Here is a 19,237-nt window from a genome sequence, read left to right on the forward strand (position 1 = left end):
CAGGGAAGTCAACAGGGGTCTGTGAGGGTTCCCGAAGCAGAGGTGGATGTATATCCCTAGCAAGTCAAGATTGGTGTATCCCCACAGAATGTTGGTGGTTCTTATTCCCCAGCATTTCCTCGAGAAGATTGGGTGCAAAGGAGGTTTTCCCTAGCAAGGGTTGCCCTATCCCCGGCAACAGTGATTCCCCAGCATGGTGGAAGTCCGAGCGGTGACGAGGTCCTCAGCAGAGAATCTCGTATTCCCCAGAAGAGTCCCTTGAGAGGGATGTGTTTTTATGCATTCATCGTGAAAAAATAACATGGCATATTGCATAGAAAAATAAATAATCGCGTAGCATTTCCATGTTTATGGAGCATTACGCAGAAAAAATCAATCATGCATCATATTGCAGGCATAAGCTAGTCTCAAGCTGTGGTTACCGTTTGAGAGGTGATGTTGCATCAAAGTTTCTGTCAAGCGAAGATGGGAGCGATAATCCAAAGAAGTTTTCCGGTATTCAGACCGATGTGACGTTCAGGCCAGTTTCCGATTCTCAGATCGAAGAAGTTTCCGACGATCAGGTCGAAGCACTTATGGTATTCAGGCCAGTTTTCCGGTATTCAGACCGATGTGGCGTTCAGGCCAGTTTCCGATTCTCAGATCGAAGAAGTTTTCGACGATCAGGTCGAAGCACTTATGGTATTCAGGCCAGTTTTCCGGTATTCAGACCGATGTGGCGTTCAGGCCAGTTTCCGATTCTCAGATCGAAGAAGTTTCCGACGATCAGGTCGAAGCACTTATGTTATTCAGGCCAGTTTTCCGGTATTCAGACCGATGTGGCGTTCATCGGTGGCGTTCAGGCCAGTTTCCGATTCTCAGATCGAAGAAGTTTCCGACGATCAGGTCGAAGCACTTATGGTATTCAGGCCAGTTTTCCGGTATTCAGACCGATGTGGCGTTCAGGCCAGTTTCCGATTATCAGATCGAAGAAGTTTCCGACGATCAGGTCGAAGCACTTGTGGTATTCAGACCAATTTTCCGGTGTTCAGGCCGAAGTGGTGTTCAGACCAATTTTCCGGTGTTCGGACCGAGGCGGTATTCAGACCGAAGTGGCAATCAGGCCGATGTTCCGGTAATCAGACCGAAGTGGTTTTCAGACCAAGAAGAAGGAAAATTTTCGGGGTTCAAGAAAAAAAAAAGAAGAAGAAAGAAGAAAGAATAATAATCCCCGGCGGATGTGTGGTGTTCAGGCCATGGTTATCCCTGCGTTACCATTTATTTTGGTATCCAGGTCGACGTTTTTCAAGTTGGTTTCTTCGCCGATGCTGACAGGCGTTGTTAATTATTATCTCATCAGAGTGCAAATTGTTCGTCTGTTCTTGGTATTCAATCACTCTTCATCCTGATCATCCGAAAGCCGAGGCTATTCGTATCGACAGGTTCACAGTGGATTGAATAGGGGCAGCTGTAACACCTCAAAATTTGCCCTCCTCTCTTGGGACTAGTTTAACATATTGCATATCATTGTAGGTCATTAGGCATTGCATATTGCATATCATGTGGTTACATGGTGCAAGCTATCTCCCCAAGTCTTGATCAGAGGATGAGAAAGTCAAAGTGCAAGCCTAGGGTTTATTGACTGATCATTGGCCATCTGAGGATTGGGCTGTGAATTAGGGTTTCATGATTCTCAAAGGATGTTGGTCTTCATCTTGATTGAAATGATACATCATCATCATCATGGTTTGATTTCATCAGGAGATGGAGGCAGATTCCTTGAGATTAGGGTTTTGACCACTGGTCAACCCTAATCAGTTGCATTGGGCCAGTCAGGGCATGATCAGGAGATGGGGTCTATGATGTATATGGGGATCATTATTTGGTTTTGTGGAGCTTATTGAGGCTAGGGTTTCACCCTTGAGCCATTTCAGTTGAAGATTGGAGCTCAGATTGATCTATGCATTGCTAGATTCATCTATCAGATGAAAAAGTCAACTGTGGTCAACTGTGCATGATCTGATGGATTTGGAGGTGGAAATGAGTTGGATACACCTCATTCATGTTGGAACAAGTGTTATATGACATCTCAAAGCTTAAGAATGAAGAAAATAAAGTCAGACAAGAAACTGCCAAAAATAGAAAGTGACTTGTAATAGAAGTTTCCAAAAATGGAAAGTTTTGACCTCCAAGCCACGTGTCCAAGAAAGCTTCAAATGAAAATTTGTTCAACATGAAAGTTGTAGATCTTGGTCTCACCTTTCCAAAAAGTCCAAGAACTTGAAAATCCCATGTATGGTTGGAAAATTATGGCTCAGTGAATTTCAGAAATGACCCATAATCAGGAGGCCATAACTTCCACATGGAGTGTCCAAATTGGAAGTTCTTTATATGCATAAACTCCATTTGACATGTACTTTCATGGTGCATAATTGGATTTTCTCAAAAGTGGTCAATGCAAAAAGTCAAATTTCAACTGGACAGTTAAATGAACCATGGGCAAAATTGTCCAACTTGTGAAATAATTGGAATTTTTGGATGGGGATTTTTGCAACACTTCACAATTGGCATTTGAAACTTGTTGGAATCATCATAACATGTTAAAGCTTCATGGTTTGGAAAATAGCTTTTGGAATGAACTTGAACAATTGAATACATAGCCATTCACATGTGAATTTCCAAAATACTCATCCAATGAAGGTGAAACAAGTTGCAACAGCTCACACATGTCATTTTGAGAGTGTGTGAGCTGTCCATGAGCTGGCATATGAAGTTACAATTTTTCCCTTGCTTGAAATTAACACATTTCACTAATCGTTTCCAATTGATTAATTGGTGTAATTAAACTTGGATTAAGCAATCATATATATTCCTAATCATCATCTAATCATAACAGAAATACACATTCACCAAATCAGATAAAAAAACTCTCCCAATTCTCAAAAATTCTTCAAGAACACAAAACCAAAAAATTCATCAAACTTCCTCAATTCTTGCTCAATTTTCGAAGTTCTTCTTGCTGCAAACTCCTCTCATCATCATCTTCATCTGTTTTGGAACATTGGATGGAAAGGAGCTGTGAATCGTGACTGTCCAGTTTGAATGCATCAATGGTGGATCAAAGTTTCGAGCACTAGGAGCAACATCAACTGAATTCAAGTACTCTACTCACCTTTCACAAGCTTCTACTCTATCTGTTTGAGGCTTACACGTGCAAAAAACTCCAGTTCTAACATTGCCATATCAGGTATTCCAAAATTCGAATGTCACGATTTGCTCGATTGTTATATGCTTTGTATAGTGCGCTTCATGTAGATCATCGTGGTACTGTTGGTTTTAGGAATGGATAACTGTAGGCTGAGATATCTTGATTCAAAGTTTCGATGCAAAACCCTAACTCGATCGATCCGTGAGATTTAGGAACTTGTAGGTTAAATTAGGTTGACATTTAGATTCTACATGTTAAGACGATTCCAACGGATATTCGTTTGCTCATTTTGGTGTTGGTTCATTGTTCTTCGTGGTTCATGCGTTTCTGGAAAATGCTGGGCAAAAACGAAGCGAGATAGCCTGTTTGATCTGAAATTGTGTTTAAATATTTGAACAAGGTGTTCCCGCGGCCACTGTTCCGTATTTACCATTGTGCCATTAATGAAACTTAATTAATTAAAATAATTATTAAAAATTCATATAAACCTTAAAAAATTCATAAAAAATTCATAAAAAATCAGAAAAATATGGGGATTTTTGTGTTGACTTCCTTTTTGACTCTAGAATTTTATTGACCTATTGATTGAAGTTGTGCATGGTGGAAATTGTGTTTGACTTAGGGTTGTTTAACATGTGATATATTTTGATACACTTTGCCATATCCATTGTGAAATTCTCATGTTTACAAAGAAATTCTTGAAAATTTTTGTGATGATTTTAGACATGTTGATGTTTATTTACATGTAAATTTCATGAATTTTGGATTCCTGGTGTTTGAGTTATGAATTTTGGAATCTAGGTGTGACAATTGGTGTCACACCTCATTATGTCAACTTGCTGGATTTATTTGAATGACCTCGACTTGTTAGAATGGAATGAAATTTTGCATGGATGTTCAGTAATATGTTAAGATGCTATGTGAATTTTTGTGGAATTTTATGTGGCATTTTCAAATTGATTGCTATTTTTCATCTCTGTTAGTCAATTGTGCAAGTTCATGTGACACATGTTTGAATATTTGATGTGGAATGCTCATATGGTATTGAATGATCATGAAATTTGGTATGATAGTTGTAGACACATGATGTGACATCCCTGTTTTGGTCCCACTCATTTCTTTACTGTTTTCATTGACTTGTGAATTTTTGAAGTGAATGCATGTGTTGATGTTGTGATTTGGAGCATGAAATTGTGTCTGTTTTTGTTGATTTTCATTGGCATAGTTCCCTTTGCCCAATTAAGCTGAAATTTGATATGCCATACCTTGAATAGTTCCTGTTTAGGTGTAAATTATTTGAGGATTTTTGGAATTGTTTTGATATGGAATTGGATGCAATAGTTCTGTTTGGATGTGGGATGTTCCATTTGACATAAGTTGAGTTGTTTTATGCATGAAATGAATATAATGAATGATATGGACATGGGACTAATTGTGTTGGCTTTTGTTTGACATTAATTTGAGTTTGGTTGAGAATACCTTGCTGTTTAGGAATTTTTCTTGCTTTTGGACCCTAGGCTTGGCCTAGTGGTCTTGTTGCTAACATTTGCTTGATTTTTCAGGATGAATAGCACCATGCTCATGGAGAATGGTCCAAGTTGATTGAAATGATGTTGTTTGATGTTTGTACACTGACATAACATTGTTTTGTAGGTTGGGAAGCTTGGGCTTGAGCTCATAGCTTGCCTTTGTGTGCCTTGGCTTGTATAGTCTGACTGATTAACATTTGTTGTTTTCTGATTGGTTGTCTGAGTTACTAACTGGTTAGCTTTTGTACAGGTACATTTAGCCGCTTCTAGTTCTTTTAAGAACTTACTTGATAGCCGCTGCTTGGTTGTGTAAACCGCTTGAGGTAGGTCCTCTTGACTTCATGTAGTCTGGGAGACCCGGCCTGTTACTTGGCCGGGCAAATGTCTGAAGTCCTCCTTAAGAGGCAATGATTGTGGTTGTTTATTTTTCGTGCCAAGCAGGTGAAAGTCCTCTAAAGAGGCAATTGGTGGAAGTTAGGGATAAGCAATCTATCCCCCACTATTCTTTGTGTCGTCCCTCTGCTCACACGGCTGTGTGTTGATGCATTGGGACACAAGCCCAAGATCTGTGTTGTCGCACAATCGAGTCGGAGTCATTGAGCGTAGAAGGGTCCCTCCATTCTTGACCCACGCTCCCTTGTCCGAAGCTCTCCCTGGTCAGGGATAAGAGCTGTGAGGTCTGATCCTCACGTCACCTCTCATCTGCTTCACCTTAGCCTCGTAATGGCAAGGTTAAGAGCAAACACAACCCGTACAGATGACTGGCTGAGGCAGTCAAACCTATTGTGTGAGCCCCTTGTGTGGTTATAGTGCGTGCTATGTGGATATCTGTTTGAGATGCTTGTTCTCATTTGATGTAAGCTCGAATTATTCTGTATGCTTGTGTGCTAGCTTCTTTCCTGGATAGGAGTAGTTTGCTTATACAAGTAGGATAGAAAACTGAACTTAGGGTAACGATGCATGACAACACTAGGCTCGAGTCCAGCTCCCTAGTAGTGTGTCTTTCCCTGGTTTCTGGCTAGTAATTCAGTCCCTTTCAGGGGAACTACATCGCCCTGATCCTCGTTCCAGACGAGGTATGTAGGCAGGGGGTCGTGCGAGACCTCTCCGGGCAACCTTTTTCTTTTTGTTTGTGTTTGTTTGTTATCTTCTTGTGTGTGTTTGGTTCGGATGCCGACGTAAGGCCATTGATTGGCAGTCGGGCTCCACGTTTGCCGTTTTATGCATGTTTTGGTTCGGATGCTGACGTAATTCCATCAAGTGGTTGTCGGGCTCCACGTTTGCCATCTGTTTGTGTGTTTTGTGTTGTTTGGCGTGCGTAAGCCGAACTACAGTGGCTCTGATTCTTGTTCCAGACAAGATATGTAGGCATAGGATGCGATGTCCTATCGAGCTCCCTTCTCTTAACCCCACCTGCGTTCCCCGTGTGTGTGTGTGATGTTTTAGCAACCTATTCTTTATTCTAGGACATGGATCCCGTCGAGTACGACGGACGTGAGGGGTGCTAATACCTTCCCCTTGCGTAACCGACTCCCTTACCCTTTCTCTTTGGTCGCAAGACCATTTCCTTTCCAGGTTTCTCTGAGCGTTTCCTTTCCCTATTTTGGGATAAATAACGCGCAGTGGCGGCTCTGTGTGTGTTTTGTTTTTAGCTTGCCGGTTGATTTTTCGCAGGATGCGACACCTTGTCGAAGCAACAGAAGTTCATCCAAGTCGGGATAGACTACTTGACTAAGTGGATCGAAGTTGTCCCTCTGGTGAAAGTGGATCAGGAGGCGATGATTGAATTCATCCAAAAACATATTATATATAGATTCGGCATCCCGGAGACCATTACCACATATCAGGGGTCGGTGTTTGTGGGACAAAGGATGCAAGAGTTTGTTGACAAAACGGGTTTTAGGTTGGTTACCTCTACGCCGTACTACGCACAAGCGAATGACCAGGTCAAAGCGGCCAACAAAGTGATAATAAGTTTAATTAGAAAACATGTTTCCAAAAAGCCAAAGAATTGGCACAATACTTTGGACCAAATCATATGGGCTTATTGAACGTCCCCAAAGGAAGCTACAAACTCGACGCCTTTTCGAATAACATTTGGGCAATATGCCATATTACCATTAGAGATCAACTTGCAGTCTGTCATAGTACAATGCCAAAATGATCTCTAGTCATAATAATATTGAGAAATGATGCTCGACAAACTGGTTGATTTGGACGAAGTAAGATTGGATGGGATGGAAATGTTGGCACGACAGAAAGAACGTGTGGCCAAATTATACAACAGGAAGGTAAGAGAAAAAACTTTTATAGTTGATGATTATGTTTGGAAAGTAATCCTTCATATGGATTAAAGAGATCGAACTCTATGAAAATGGTCTCCAAAGTGGGATGGACCATTTCAGGTAATCCAAACATTTACCAACAACGCTTATGAGATCAAAGAACTTGGTATGGATCAAAGGGTCTTGAGAGTTAATGGGAAATATTTAAAGAAATATAAACATATGCTACAAGAAATCCAAATCCAAACGTAACAAAATCCATTAATTCATTAAAGTGGCCCAAAAGGGGTTACAAAAATGGTCGATAGACCTTACAAGAGGAAAACTATAAAAGGATTCAGACAGGAAACCTAGACTTGAAGTCCTCAAAAGAGGTTATCTCATGAATAATCCTATTGTCTAGAGAAAATTTATTTTAACACAAGTGTTTCATGTCGGCCTCAATTTTGAGGGCTTTTGTCCCATGGGCATCCCCTTCAGAACCTCACGGTCGACAACTTCTTGCGCTGGAATTTCCTCAGCCGTCTCCAAGGAAGCCTTTTGCGCTTCCACATCAGGAATCTTTCTATTAAGTTTAGCTATCTGGGCTTGGTATTCAGAGGTTTGCTGGTCGAAGGCCCGTCGTCGACGAAGGTGTTCCTCCTTTTTGTTTTCAAATTCATTGTGTTTTTGTTCACAAGCCTCACTAGAGTCCCATTCAAGCCTTACCTCATTAAGTTTTGTCTTGATCTGAAGGTCAGCATTTTGACGAAGGCTAAGGTCCTTGACAAATTGGGTGAAGAAGGCCTTAAACTCTACAAAATACTTGACCATCGAGGCAGGAAGATCATGAAGAGCAAGTGAGTCGAGGAATTTGAAAATATCACGCGCAAGCCTTTCTTCTATTTCAAGAGCACGTAGAAAGTCGCTCTCGAAAAGTGACACTTCAGTTGTTGAAGTATGAAAACAACCTCAACATTTAGCTCCGAGGGAGGAACGACGGTCGAAGAGGGAGGTGGCACATCAGTTGAAAGACGACAAAGTTATTGTAGTTTCCAAAGGGCCTCAGTGGGGTTCCATTGTTTGATGATCCTGATCTCTCTCGAAGTTAAAACACCTGTCGACGCATTTTCGTCAACAGAGTTTGGCGAATTTAGATTTGGTGGGGAGGTAGGATTTTGTTGAGCCGTTGGTGAGGCACTTTGGAACTCAGATTGCCATTGTGGGCTCAAGACAATGTTGGCAGAAGGATGGTCGGTCTTATCTTCGACCACAGTTTTGATCGGAATTAGAGAGACCACAGGTTCCTGAAAGATAGAAGTAGTAGAACTCACGATGAAAAGAAACATATGGTTGGTGGAGGTAATGATGAACGAATACCTGAAGGGCCACGAGGGGTGCAGAAGTGGTAGGAGTCTTCTCTCAATCACGAGGAGTGAAAGCTTCCTAGAGGTCATCTTGGATTGTCGGGTTCGAAACCGGTGGAGCCACCTTCGATGGAGTCTTTTTGGCCTGAGCCTTTTTCCACCGCATAGGAGTAAGGGGCGTTTTGGGTTGTGCCTTCGACGTGGGAAAAATGTGTGAGTGCACACTACCATCGGACTCCTCATTTTCCAATCCAAGTACTTCTTCAGTTACTTGAATTTTAAGATGAGTGAAAAGGTAATGGGAATTACTAAGGCAAAAAAATTTCATGATATTGATGCGCAATACCTGCGAAGTGGGGGTCGAAGGTGCTCGTTGCTTCTTTGAAGGCTTCGCTAGAGTTGGCTCAGTTGAGGGAATGACCCTCTTTCTACCCTCATAACAGAAACTGTCAGTTTTGTGCATCCACAAGAAAAATGGAAATGAAATTAGTGACATATACCTTTTTGGGGGCTTCATCGACTCGAGAAGTTTGGATTATTTGGTCGGGAGAATTAACGGACGAAGACGGAGGCGGAGGCGGTATATTACCGACTAGGATGGATAGAGCGTCAACCATGTTCTTGAGAAATTGGTCATTAGGGAAAGAATGACTCTGGTAGGAAGACCATCATTCGTCGAAATCAATTGTTGTCAAAAAAGATTGTTGAAATTTGAACACCGAAAGCTCATAACGGTTAGTAGATTTACATAATCGAAGACAAGCTTTGTGATCATTGGAATTTAATGATTGTAGGTGTTTAATTGGCTGCATTGTATGGTAATACACTAGCTGGATTCTAATGTCTTGACTGCATTGTATGTTAGAATATCTAGCTGTACTCTGATGTCTTGGCTGATGTCATGACATTCTGAGTAGTGTACTGCAGGATTAGCTAATACAGGATCTATTGAATCTCAAACTGGATGTTATGACATTCATCCCTGTCAGCAGATACTGAGGAATATAACAGGTGATGTTCTACTATAACTCAGTATTTATTGTCAGTCTGCTTATCAAGAGGATAACAGACCTGATGTAAGTCTTTATGTGTGAATGTCAAAATTGGATGTTTTGACATTTATTAATGTACGCTGATACTGAAGCATGGACAGATTGATTCTGTACAGTACAGCAAATTATACAGTCTGTTTTCAGGAAAAACAGACTTAGCATATGGTTAGTGACTTGAAGGTCAAACTGAATGTTGTGACATTCATTCCTGACAGCGTATGCTATATTGTAGGTTGTTTAGTTTTTCTGTTTCAACAGTTTTCTCAGGCTATTCTTCAGGGATTCAACAGCTGAGAGAAAATCCAGGAAACCAACAACCAAGCTACAATTAATGAACCTAACAAATAGCCTATTTGTTAGTAACCTAGATATGGAATTTAGGGGAACTCGCGTGACCTTAATTTCAGGAAGATACAAGTTCAAGGCCCAAGTGCTGCAATATAAAAGGATGGCAATCCTTCATTCAGAACTGGGGATTTTTGAGGCGTGAAGATTTAGTGTGTTCATCATACTTCACTGTTGTATTTTTGTGAGTCTTGTATTAGACATATCTTGTAAGCCAAGCTATTATCACATTGATGATTACATTGGTATAGGGTGTTCATTGAGTTGTAAGTGTTGTGTCACTCTAAGCTTTTAAGCGTGAGTGCTGTGTATCTTGATTAAAGTTGTTAAGCACAATCAAGAGTTGTTTGAAGTGTGACTTCATAATTGTCTTTAATATTGATTAAAGGTAATAGTCACTGAGGTGATTGAGGGGGAGTGAGTAGGAACTCTGATCTTAGTGTAAGATTGAAATTGCATTGGGTAGGGATTAAGTGAAGAGTTGTAAACAGGGGAGTTTAGTTTTGAATTAATACTACTAATAGTGGATTTCCTCCCTAGCTTGGTAGCCCCCAGACGTAGGTCATGTTGGACTGAACTGGGTAAACAATTGCTTGTGTTATTTACTGCACTTACTTTTAAGTTCTGCATAATTCTTGTCTGTGCAGAATTGGATGTCATAACAACCCGTGTGACATCGAAAGTCTGATAACTAGAATTTCAATTGGCATCAGAGTAGGCACCCTGCCTGTTAATTTCTGGGTGAGATCTAGAGAAGTTACTTTCTAGTACCATGGACAAGGATATAGGACACTCAAATAGACCACCCATGCTGGATGGTTGTAACTATGATGACTGGAAGCCTCGTATGATAGCCTTCTTAAGGTCTCTAGATAGCAAAGTATGGAGAGCTGTCAACAAAGGATGGGAACATCCAACGAAGACAGGTGAAGATGGAGGCAGTGTGCAGATTCTTGAAGAAGAGTGGGACAAGGAGCAAGAGGCACTAGCCCTTGGAAATTCTAAGGCCTTGAATGCATTATTCAATGGAATCAGTAAGAACATCTTCAGGCTGGTGCACCACTGTGAGCTAGCTAAGGAAGTTTGGGATACCCTCAAGATAACTCATGAAGGTACCTCCAAGGTGAAGATGTCCAAACTTCAGATGCTGACCACCAAGTTTGAAAATCTGAGGATGAAAGAGGATGAGACCATTCATGACTTTCACATGAATATTCTGGAAATTGCAAACACCTCTGGTGGACTAGGTGAGAAAATGGCTGAAGAGAAACTTGTAAGAAAGATTCTCAGGTCCTTGCCTAAGAGATTTGCTATGAAGGTCACAGCCATAGAGGAGGCTCAAGACATCTACAATATGAAGGTGGATGAGCTCATTGGTTCTCTCCAAACCTTTGAAATGGGCTTGTATGAGAATGCTGAAAAGAAGAACAAAAGCGTAGCTCTTGTATCAAATACTGAAGAGGAGTCAGAAGCAGGATATACTGGAGGGGATGAAAGCATATTAGAAGCCATAGCCATGCTTGGGAGACAATTCAACAAGTTCGTGAAGAAGATTGATCAAAGAGGTAGACCTAATGTCAAGAACATCTCGTCTGACATCAGGAAAAGATCAACTTCTGAAGAAAAGTTCAACCAAGGCAAGGGAATCCAGTGTTATGGTTGTGAAGGTTATGGACACATTAGAGCTGAATGCCCTACTTACCTCAAGATGCAAAAGAAGGGGCTAGCTATCACATGGTCTGAGGGAGATTTTGAAAGTGAATCTGAAGGAGAATCTGCTAAACATGTCACTGCACTAACAAGTGTTTGTGCCACTGATGATGACTCAAGTGCAGATGAACTGACCTTTGATGAACTTGCTGCAGCTTATAAGAAGCTATGTGTCACCAGTGCAGAAGTGCGTGTACAAGGAGAAAAGCAGAAGAAGCTCATCAAGGAGATGGAAGATGAGAGACAGAAGCATCTGACAGTCATAGAGGGTCTAAATGGTGAGATAACCCTGCTGACCTCCAAGCTGGATCAAATGACTAAATCCATCAGAATGTTGAATAAAGGAACTGACACCTTCGAAGAGATCCTAAAGGTGGGACAGAAGTCTGGAACCATATCTGGTTTAGGCTTTGTGAAAAAATCCTCAGCTGAACTCAAACGCCCAAAGGCTAAAGTTCAGAAATTCAAGCGGAGGTCACATCCAATGTCTCAACATCAGGGAACCAGGATGAATAATCATCAGAAGAGGAAATTCCAGAAATGGAGATGTCACCACTGTGGTAGGCTTGGCCATATAAAAGCCTTCTGCTACAGGCTTCATGGTTACCCTAACCAAGCCCCTCATGTCAGGCCTAAGCATAAGACATATAGGCACTATTGTCGCAGCCTGAAAAATACGGTGGTGCGAAAAAACAACCGGCGAAGAGGAAATGACAGAAGAGTCGCCACCGTGCGTTATTTATCCCAAAGGAGGGAAAGGAAACGCTTGAAGTAAACCTGGAGAAAGGAAAGGAAAAGACAAGGTCTCGCAACCAAATCTTGGGTTCGGGAGTGGATTATGCGAAGGGAAGGTATTAGCACCCCTACGCATCCGTAGTACTCTACGGGATCCACTCTTGTTGTTCTTGTCTAAAGGGTGTATGTTTATCTAATGTACTATTTACTAAAAGAAGGGGTCAAAGAAAATGACTCGCACGGATGTCGCATCCACTGCATACGTATCTCATCTGAATATGAGAATCAGAGTCTTCGTAGCTCGGCTACCTATGGGTTAAGGATAAGTGTGCTCGCTAAGACATCGCGTCTTATGCCTACGTATCTCATCGGGAATGAGAATCAGAGCAAAACGTAGTTCAAACTAACTACGGGAACAAGGGTCTCGATTGCAACTAGGGCAAGAGAAAAGGAAAGTCTAGATCGCAACGAGGGCGAGAGAAAGGATCGCAATGAGGGCGAAGGCAAACAAGGATTAGTTGTTAGTCGTTAGTCAAACTCGGCAAGACATCGCATCTTGTGCCTACGTATCTAATCTGAACATGAGAATTAGAGTTGCCGTAGTTCGGCTCACGCACGCCAAACAAAACAAGACACCTACACACAAAAAGGTGGCAAACATGGAGCCCGACTGCCAATCACTGGACTTACATCAGCATCCGAACCAAAACACACACAAAAGGGCAAACGTGGAGCCCGACTGCCAATCACTGGACTTACATCAGCATCCGAACCAAAACACACACAAAAAGAAAAAGAAAGGTGCCCGAAGTGGTCTCGCACGACCACCTGCCTACATACCTCGTCTGGAACAAGGATCAGGGCGATGTAGTTCCCCTTCATAGGGATTGCCATCTGAATATGGGCTTACAAAAGGAGGACACCAGTTGTGTCAAAGGAGAGTGGGCAATGTGTTCACGTCCTAGCAGTAGGTGTCGCAGCTCGCTGAATCGAGTCTTAGGAAGTTACCTCTTTGCAATAGAACGGACTACATGCCACAAGATCGGAGACGCTCGGAAAGGTCTAGAAGTGGGGGAAGCGCTGCCCTAGAGTTGTCATGCAATATGTACTTAAGTGTTTAGGATTTACAAATGGGAATATCTACCTAATGTTAGCATGCAAAGGAATATGGGAATCCTACCTATGTTATCATACAAAAGGATATGGGAATCCTACCTATGTTATCATACAAAGGGTTCTATCTAATGGGTGCTACCCAATCGGAACAAGAATCGACGAATGGAGCAAGGAGAAATGTTAGGGATAAGGGTAGATGGCGATGCATGAAGCAATCGACTTACAAGGTTGATGGCGATGCAAGAAGCAATCGACTTACAAGGTTGATGGCGATGCATAAAGCAATCGACTTACAAAAGGGTGGATGAATACGTGCTGGTTCTGTTAGGTTTTAAAAAATGATCACTCGACGTTGGATCGAGGTTTTGGTCTTGTTTTGAAATGGTGATCGGGTGTTCATTTTATTTCTTGTATTAACAGATGAATAAAGAATGAAAGAATATTATACATTTCATGGGAGAGGGATACATTTGTTATGAATGGGGGTTGACATGGCAATCAAGCAATATAAATATATGCCTCAAACACCATACAAGTAGGCCACAGTTAATCAAACAAGTAAGATATAAACAAGTATATAATCGAATCAAATAATCAAAGAATGAAATAATAAAGCATTAAACAATGTATGAGTGTAAGTGCAAAGGAACCGACTCATTGTAAGAAAGCCCAAGAGTAAGCTATGTGAGGCCGATGGCGATGCTTAAGAAGCAATCGACTTACAAGGGTGTAAAAAATGGGCTCGATATTAAATCGAGAAAAACATGATTTTTATAGTTTTAAAATGGTTTTGAATTAAAATACAACAACTTTACATTATTAACAAAATGAACATATGAGTGTAATAAAGGCATAAACATAAAAAGAAACTAAAATGCTAAAAGAAAAAAATTAATATAGCTAAAAGAAATAAAATGCCAAAAAAGGTCACACATGAGTATTGAACCCTCCCCACCTAATATTATGCAACTACCATCTCTCCACTAGGCCACTCAACACTATCTGCTATTAAGGTACTACCATAAATATATGAACTGGGCTGACAAATTTATAACAAAATAAAAAAACAAAATAAACATTTTTATGGTTTTTTATTATCTCTGTTAAAAACAAATTAAGCTAAATAAAAAATAAATAATAATAATAAAAGAAAATAAGAACATATACATTTTTCTGATTTTTGTGTTAAAAATGAAATAAATTAAATAATAAAAGAATTAATTAAAAAAAAAAATGGAAACAGCAGAAGCTCGTCTCCACCGCTATCGTCTCCCTCACTCTTTCTTACCTTACGAGCTCAAACCTTCATCTCTCAATCTCCATCATTCAAACATTCCTCACCTCACGCTTCTTTCAATTTCTCAACGAATCTCTCTCGCACTCGACCTTAAGCTCAGCGAATCAATCCCTCCCAACTCTCACAACATTTCATCAATAAGCACATGAGATGGATAAAAGGAAAGAAGGAGAAGTACTTACAAAGTGTCGTGGTGGTGGCGGTGAAGGGCGTATAGACGCCGGCCTCGAGGTAAACGGTTCTGGGGTTTTAGGTTTTTTTCTTCCTCAGATTTTCGCCTCTAGGTCTCTGTTGCTTTCCTCTTCTTGGATTAGGGTTTTCTTTGGTCTCTTTTCCGCCTCTAGGTCTTTTGTTGTGCTGAAATTTTTTGCTCTCCCCACTGATTCAACCTTTTTCCTACTTATGTTCTGTGAATTAGGGTTTCAAAAATGCCTTGGGCCCCAAAAGAGTAACTCTGCAGAGCACTTTGGATGTTCAGAAATCGGGTTAGTCCCTTTGATGTATGGATTTGAGACAGGTAATCTGAGCATGTGCTTTCCCCTTTGTTTTTGTTTTAATTCCAATTTGGGAATTTCTGGATTTTGAATTTTACTGCTTTGAGTAACTCTCTACTTTTTACTGCAGTGAATTTTTAGAAAACTCAGTTGGTTTGGTTGAGGTTCAATGGCTTTGGAGGTGCAAGTTTGTTCAAATGGAATTGCTCCAAATCATTTGCTCTAAGTTCAGTCATCACGCCATGACCTTATGGAATTCAAGTTTTGATTTGGCAGCTGCAGGACCATGATGACAGGATGCTAGTACAAGGTGTGTCAAGGTGAGTTCAAAATCCATGTGCATTGATTCGCCAAATCAATCATGTATGTACCCTGTTTGATCATGTGATTAGGGTATTTGCAGGACCAGTTCAGCAAGGTAAAGATTGGTTGTCAAGGCAAAGGATCCAAGTCATGGTATAATGGTCATGAATATGAAAATGAGCTAAGTTACTTGGAAATGAAGAAACAAGGGAAAACACAACCAACATGGTTGTTGGATGATGAATTAAGGCAAAGTAGCATGGGATTAGGTCCAAGTTTGGGAAATTAGGGCCTTTGTTTGGTTTTGTCATGTAATTTCTGGTTTGATGTAAGTTGGATATGCTTGATGGATAGTTCAGGTCTTGGTGGATGCAATATGGGATTGGGTTTGTTAGGTCTGATGCATTGCAGGTTACTTCATGGTGTAGGATTGAATGCTAGTTCATGATCATGACAGGCTACAGGATGTTGGTTTTGGATGCCATGTGTTTATGTTTACAGTTTAACTTCAGGTTGTGTAGAATGCAAGAAGGTCCATTTGTTGCAGACTGATGTTGCTACAGGTTGTTTTGCAATGCGCACTAGCAGGATTTAGGAACTCACTCAAGTGGCAACAGGTTTTGTGTTGCATTTGATTCATAGCATTAGAGCAAGTGTGTTGCATGTGTATTGTAGCAGGTCATGTTGGACTTGGTTTTGTATCAGGTCTGAGGCATTATGGCTTGGTTTGTTTTTCATTAGCTCCTATGATTATGCATTGCTCTTGACTTGGACTTGTGGTTGTGACAAGCAACAATAGTCTGGTTTTGCTATGAGAAATAAGCAATGTTTTTGTGTTGCATTAGGCTGGCATTTGAAATAATTGTGCACATGGTTTACAGGTGCGGGATGGAAGTGCATCATTCATGTTGGATGTAGTGTGTATGCTAATCCTACTGATGGCCATAGCTTAGAAGACTTGGCATTGTTGGACTGTTATACAGGTCATGAAGTTCCCTCCACCGAATGGGCATGATTTATTATGCAGTCAGAGGCTTGTACATTGTTGTCGTTTGGTCTTGCTACATGTTTTGGTGCAGGATTTGGTGTGTCCTAAGATAAGTTACTCATTGTGCATCATTGTCTTATCTTTGTTTGAGATCCATGACCTAATGCCAACTGGTTTTGCAGGATGCTGCTGCTTCATGGCTGCTGCAGGAAACTTAATGACAAAATGTTATTCGTGTGAGACCAAGACCAAACTCAAGCATCATCTTTGACCAATGTAAGTGTGATGTATAGCACAGTTTTGATACTTGGTTGTGTTTGGTCAATTAGCATTGGATGGCTGTTGCAAATGTATGAAGTTGCTTTGGCCTTGCAGGTTCACATTGATAGGTCACAAGGAAATGCTGCAAGTTGGTATGACATAGGGCTGGAGCCAATGGAGCTGTTTGGACTATGGAACTGTTATGACTGAAACATGATTTATTCAGTAGCAGGCTCGATGACTCCAGCTTCCAAGTTGTTTCTAATCTTCCCTTCTGAAAGATCCAAACCCATGCTTGATAAATGCTTCTTATCTGCTCTAGTTTGTGCAGTATGGTGGTAGGCCCGTAACTTTGCAACCAGATCTGTGGCATCCTTAGCAGCATTGACAGCAAGCACCTTTGGAATGATCAACAGAGACTCAGCAAACTCTGCTATAGCCAACTGCTCCTGTGATCCTAAAGTTGTAGCAAGGTATTCCAAATAAACTGACAATGCCGATTCAACATCACCTCCACCAGCAACCACTGTATTTGACTCGAGCGTTCTCTTGACAATTGATAGTGCATCATGCAGAGCTCTATCCATCTCATCAAGCATATAGTCATTTGCACCTCTGAGAACTAAAGAGAATGCACCAGAAGTCTTGGTCCCTTTAATCATGATTACAGCATCGTCAGCAATACGCTCCTCAACAACCTTATCTGCACTTCCAAGAAATGACGGTTCAAAAGTTTCCTCTCCTTCCATATCAGCAAATGTTGAGACCAGTGTTGCTCCGGTTGCTTTGGCAACATGTCGCATATCCTCTTTCCGCACACGTCTCACAGCAATTGCCCCAGCTTTGAGTAATTTTTGAATCCGTTCCTTAGTCATATCAGACTCTCTTTGGTGAATTCTCTCAAGTCCCTTGGGATCAGAAACTAATACTTGAACACCCAGTTGCATTTTTGTCTTCTGAAGATTGAAATCAAGACAAGCAATTTTTGCAGGGGAAACCTTGAGAGGCATTCCTTGGGCAGCACGGCCAGTATTAAGAGCATAACCATTCATCAAAAAGCTCTCTCCAGCACTTTTACCGTGTGCCTTCAAGTTGGTCTTAATTGCTGAATTCAATGTTGATAAAATTTTTTGGTGGCAAACAGATTTTATTATTATAATAGTATTCATAATCAATGTGAAATCTAAGGTTCATGTATGGTAGACTTAGGATTTTAGGATGCAAAGAGGTTGTGTTGACCTTGGTCAAAGTTGGCCAAAGTCAACAATTGGTCACAATTCATTTTTTTGTATTTTTCTTGTAAATGAAATTCAATGGACAATTATAGGTGAATTTTTGGGTTGACTTTGGTCAAAGTTGACAAAAAAGTCAACTGTTGACCAAAGTCAACAGTTGGTCAAAAATTCCAAATTTTGTATTTTCTTGTATGGACTCACATGTAATGGTTTACAATGACATGAAATGGATTGAAATGGATTAACAAATGGTTTGAAAATTATTGGGAATTGGTTTCACAATTGGTTTAATCAGGACTTGAATGTTTGACTTTTGAAAAGAAAGTAACTTGACTGATAATGAACGGAACCATGAAATGAGACCATAAGGTTAGGGTTTTGGCATAGTATCCATGAACCAATAACATGACTAGAAAGTGGCTTGAAACACAAGAAACTTGGTTGTTCAGATGACCCAGACCATAGATATATCCACAATCACAACACCATGACTTTGGATCAAAACCACAATCCTCATACAAAACCAAAGTAAAGTTAGGCCAAGCATGCCACACAAACATAAAAAATTCAGGAGCAAAATCGGGGTATGACAGTTGCCCCTATTTAAGCGTCTTCAACTAGAGAATATGAAGCAGGATGTTCTTCACATGATCATAGTGGGAGATGGTTTAATACTAAGAAGACCCGGATTTTGATCATGAATCCCTATGAAACAATGCCTGTCAGCATCGTCAAAGAAGTAACTCAAAAGAAGAATCCGTCTGATACGGTGAAAATCGGCCTGAGTACCGAAACAGAAAGTTGACCTGAATACCAAAATAAATGGTAACACAGGAATACCCATGGCCTGAACGCCGCACTAAGCATCGGAATATGAGAGTATCAATGTTGGTCTGATCACCGGAAATCTGGTCTGAACACCACTTCGGTCTGGATACCGGAAACTGGCCTGAATGCCACAAGTTGCATCGACTTGATCGTCAGAAACTTCTTCGATCTGAAAATCGGAAACTGGCCTGAATGCCACTTCGGTATGGATACCGGAAACTGGCCTGAATGCCACAAGTTGCATCGACCTGAATGTCGGAAACTTCTTCGATCTGAAAATCAGAGATTGGCCTGAACGCCACTTCGGTCTGGATACTGGGAAAACTGGCCTGAATGCCACTTCGGTCTGGATACCGGGAACTTCTTCGATCTGAAAATCGGAAACTGGCCTGAATGCCACTTCGGTCTGGATACCGGGAACTGGCCTGAATACCACTTCGGTCTGGATACCGGAAAAAACTGGCCTGAATGCCACTTCGGTCTGGATACCGGGAACTGGCCTGAATGCCACTTCGGTCTGGATACC

At 41.0% G+C, this 19,237-nt stretch overlaps 1 protein-coding gene across 1 annotated transcript; it reads right to left on the reverse strand.

Annotated features, from left to right (window-relative positions):
* Positions 1-16,866: 16,866 nt before the first annotated feature.
* On the reverse strand, positions 16,867-17,817 carry LOC127122771 (T-complex protein 1 subunit alpha). The gene has a single exon (XM_051053057.1). The coding sequence runs from the start codon at positions 17,815-17,817 to the stop codon at positions 16,867-16,869; it is 951 nt and encodes a 316-aa protein (XP_050909014.1).
* Between the last annotated feature and the right edge of the window lie 1,420 nt (positions 17,818-19,237).

This window comes from Lathyrus oleraceus, chromosome 2 (genome assembly GCF_024323335.1).
Source record: "Lathyrus oleraceus cultivar Zhongwan6 chromosome 2, CAAS_Psat_ZW6_1.0, whole genome shotgun sequence".
Lineage (NCBI taxonomy): Eukaryota > Viridiplantae > Streptophyta > Magnoliopsida > Fabales > Fabaceae > Lathyrus > Lathyrus oleraceus.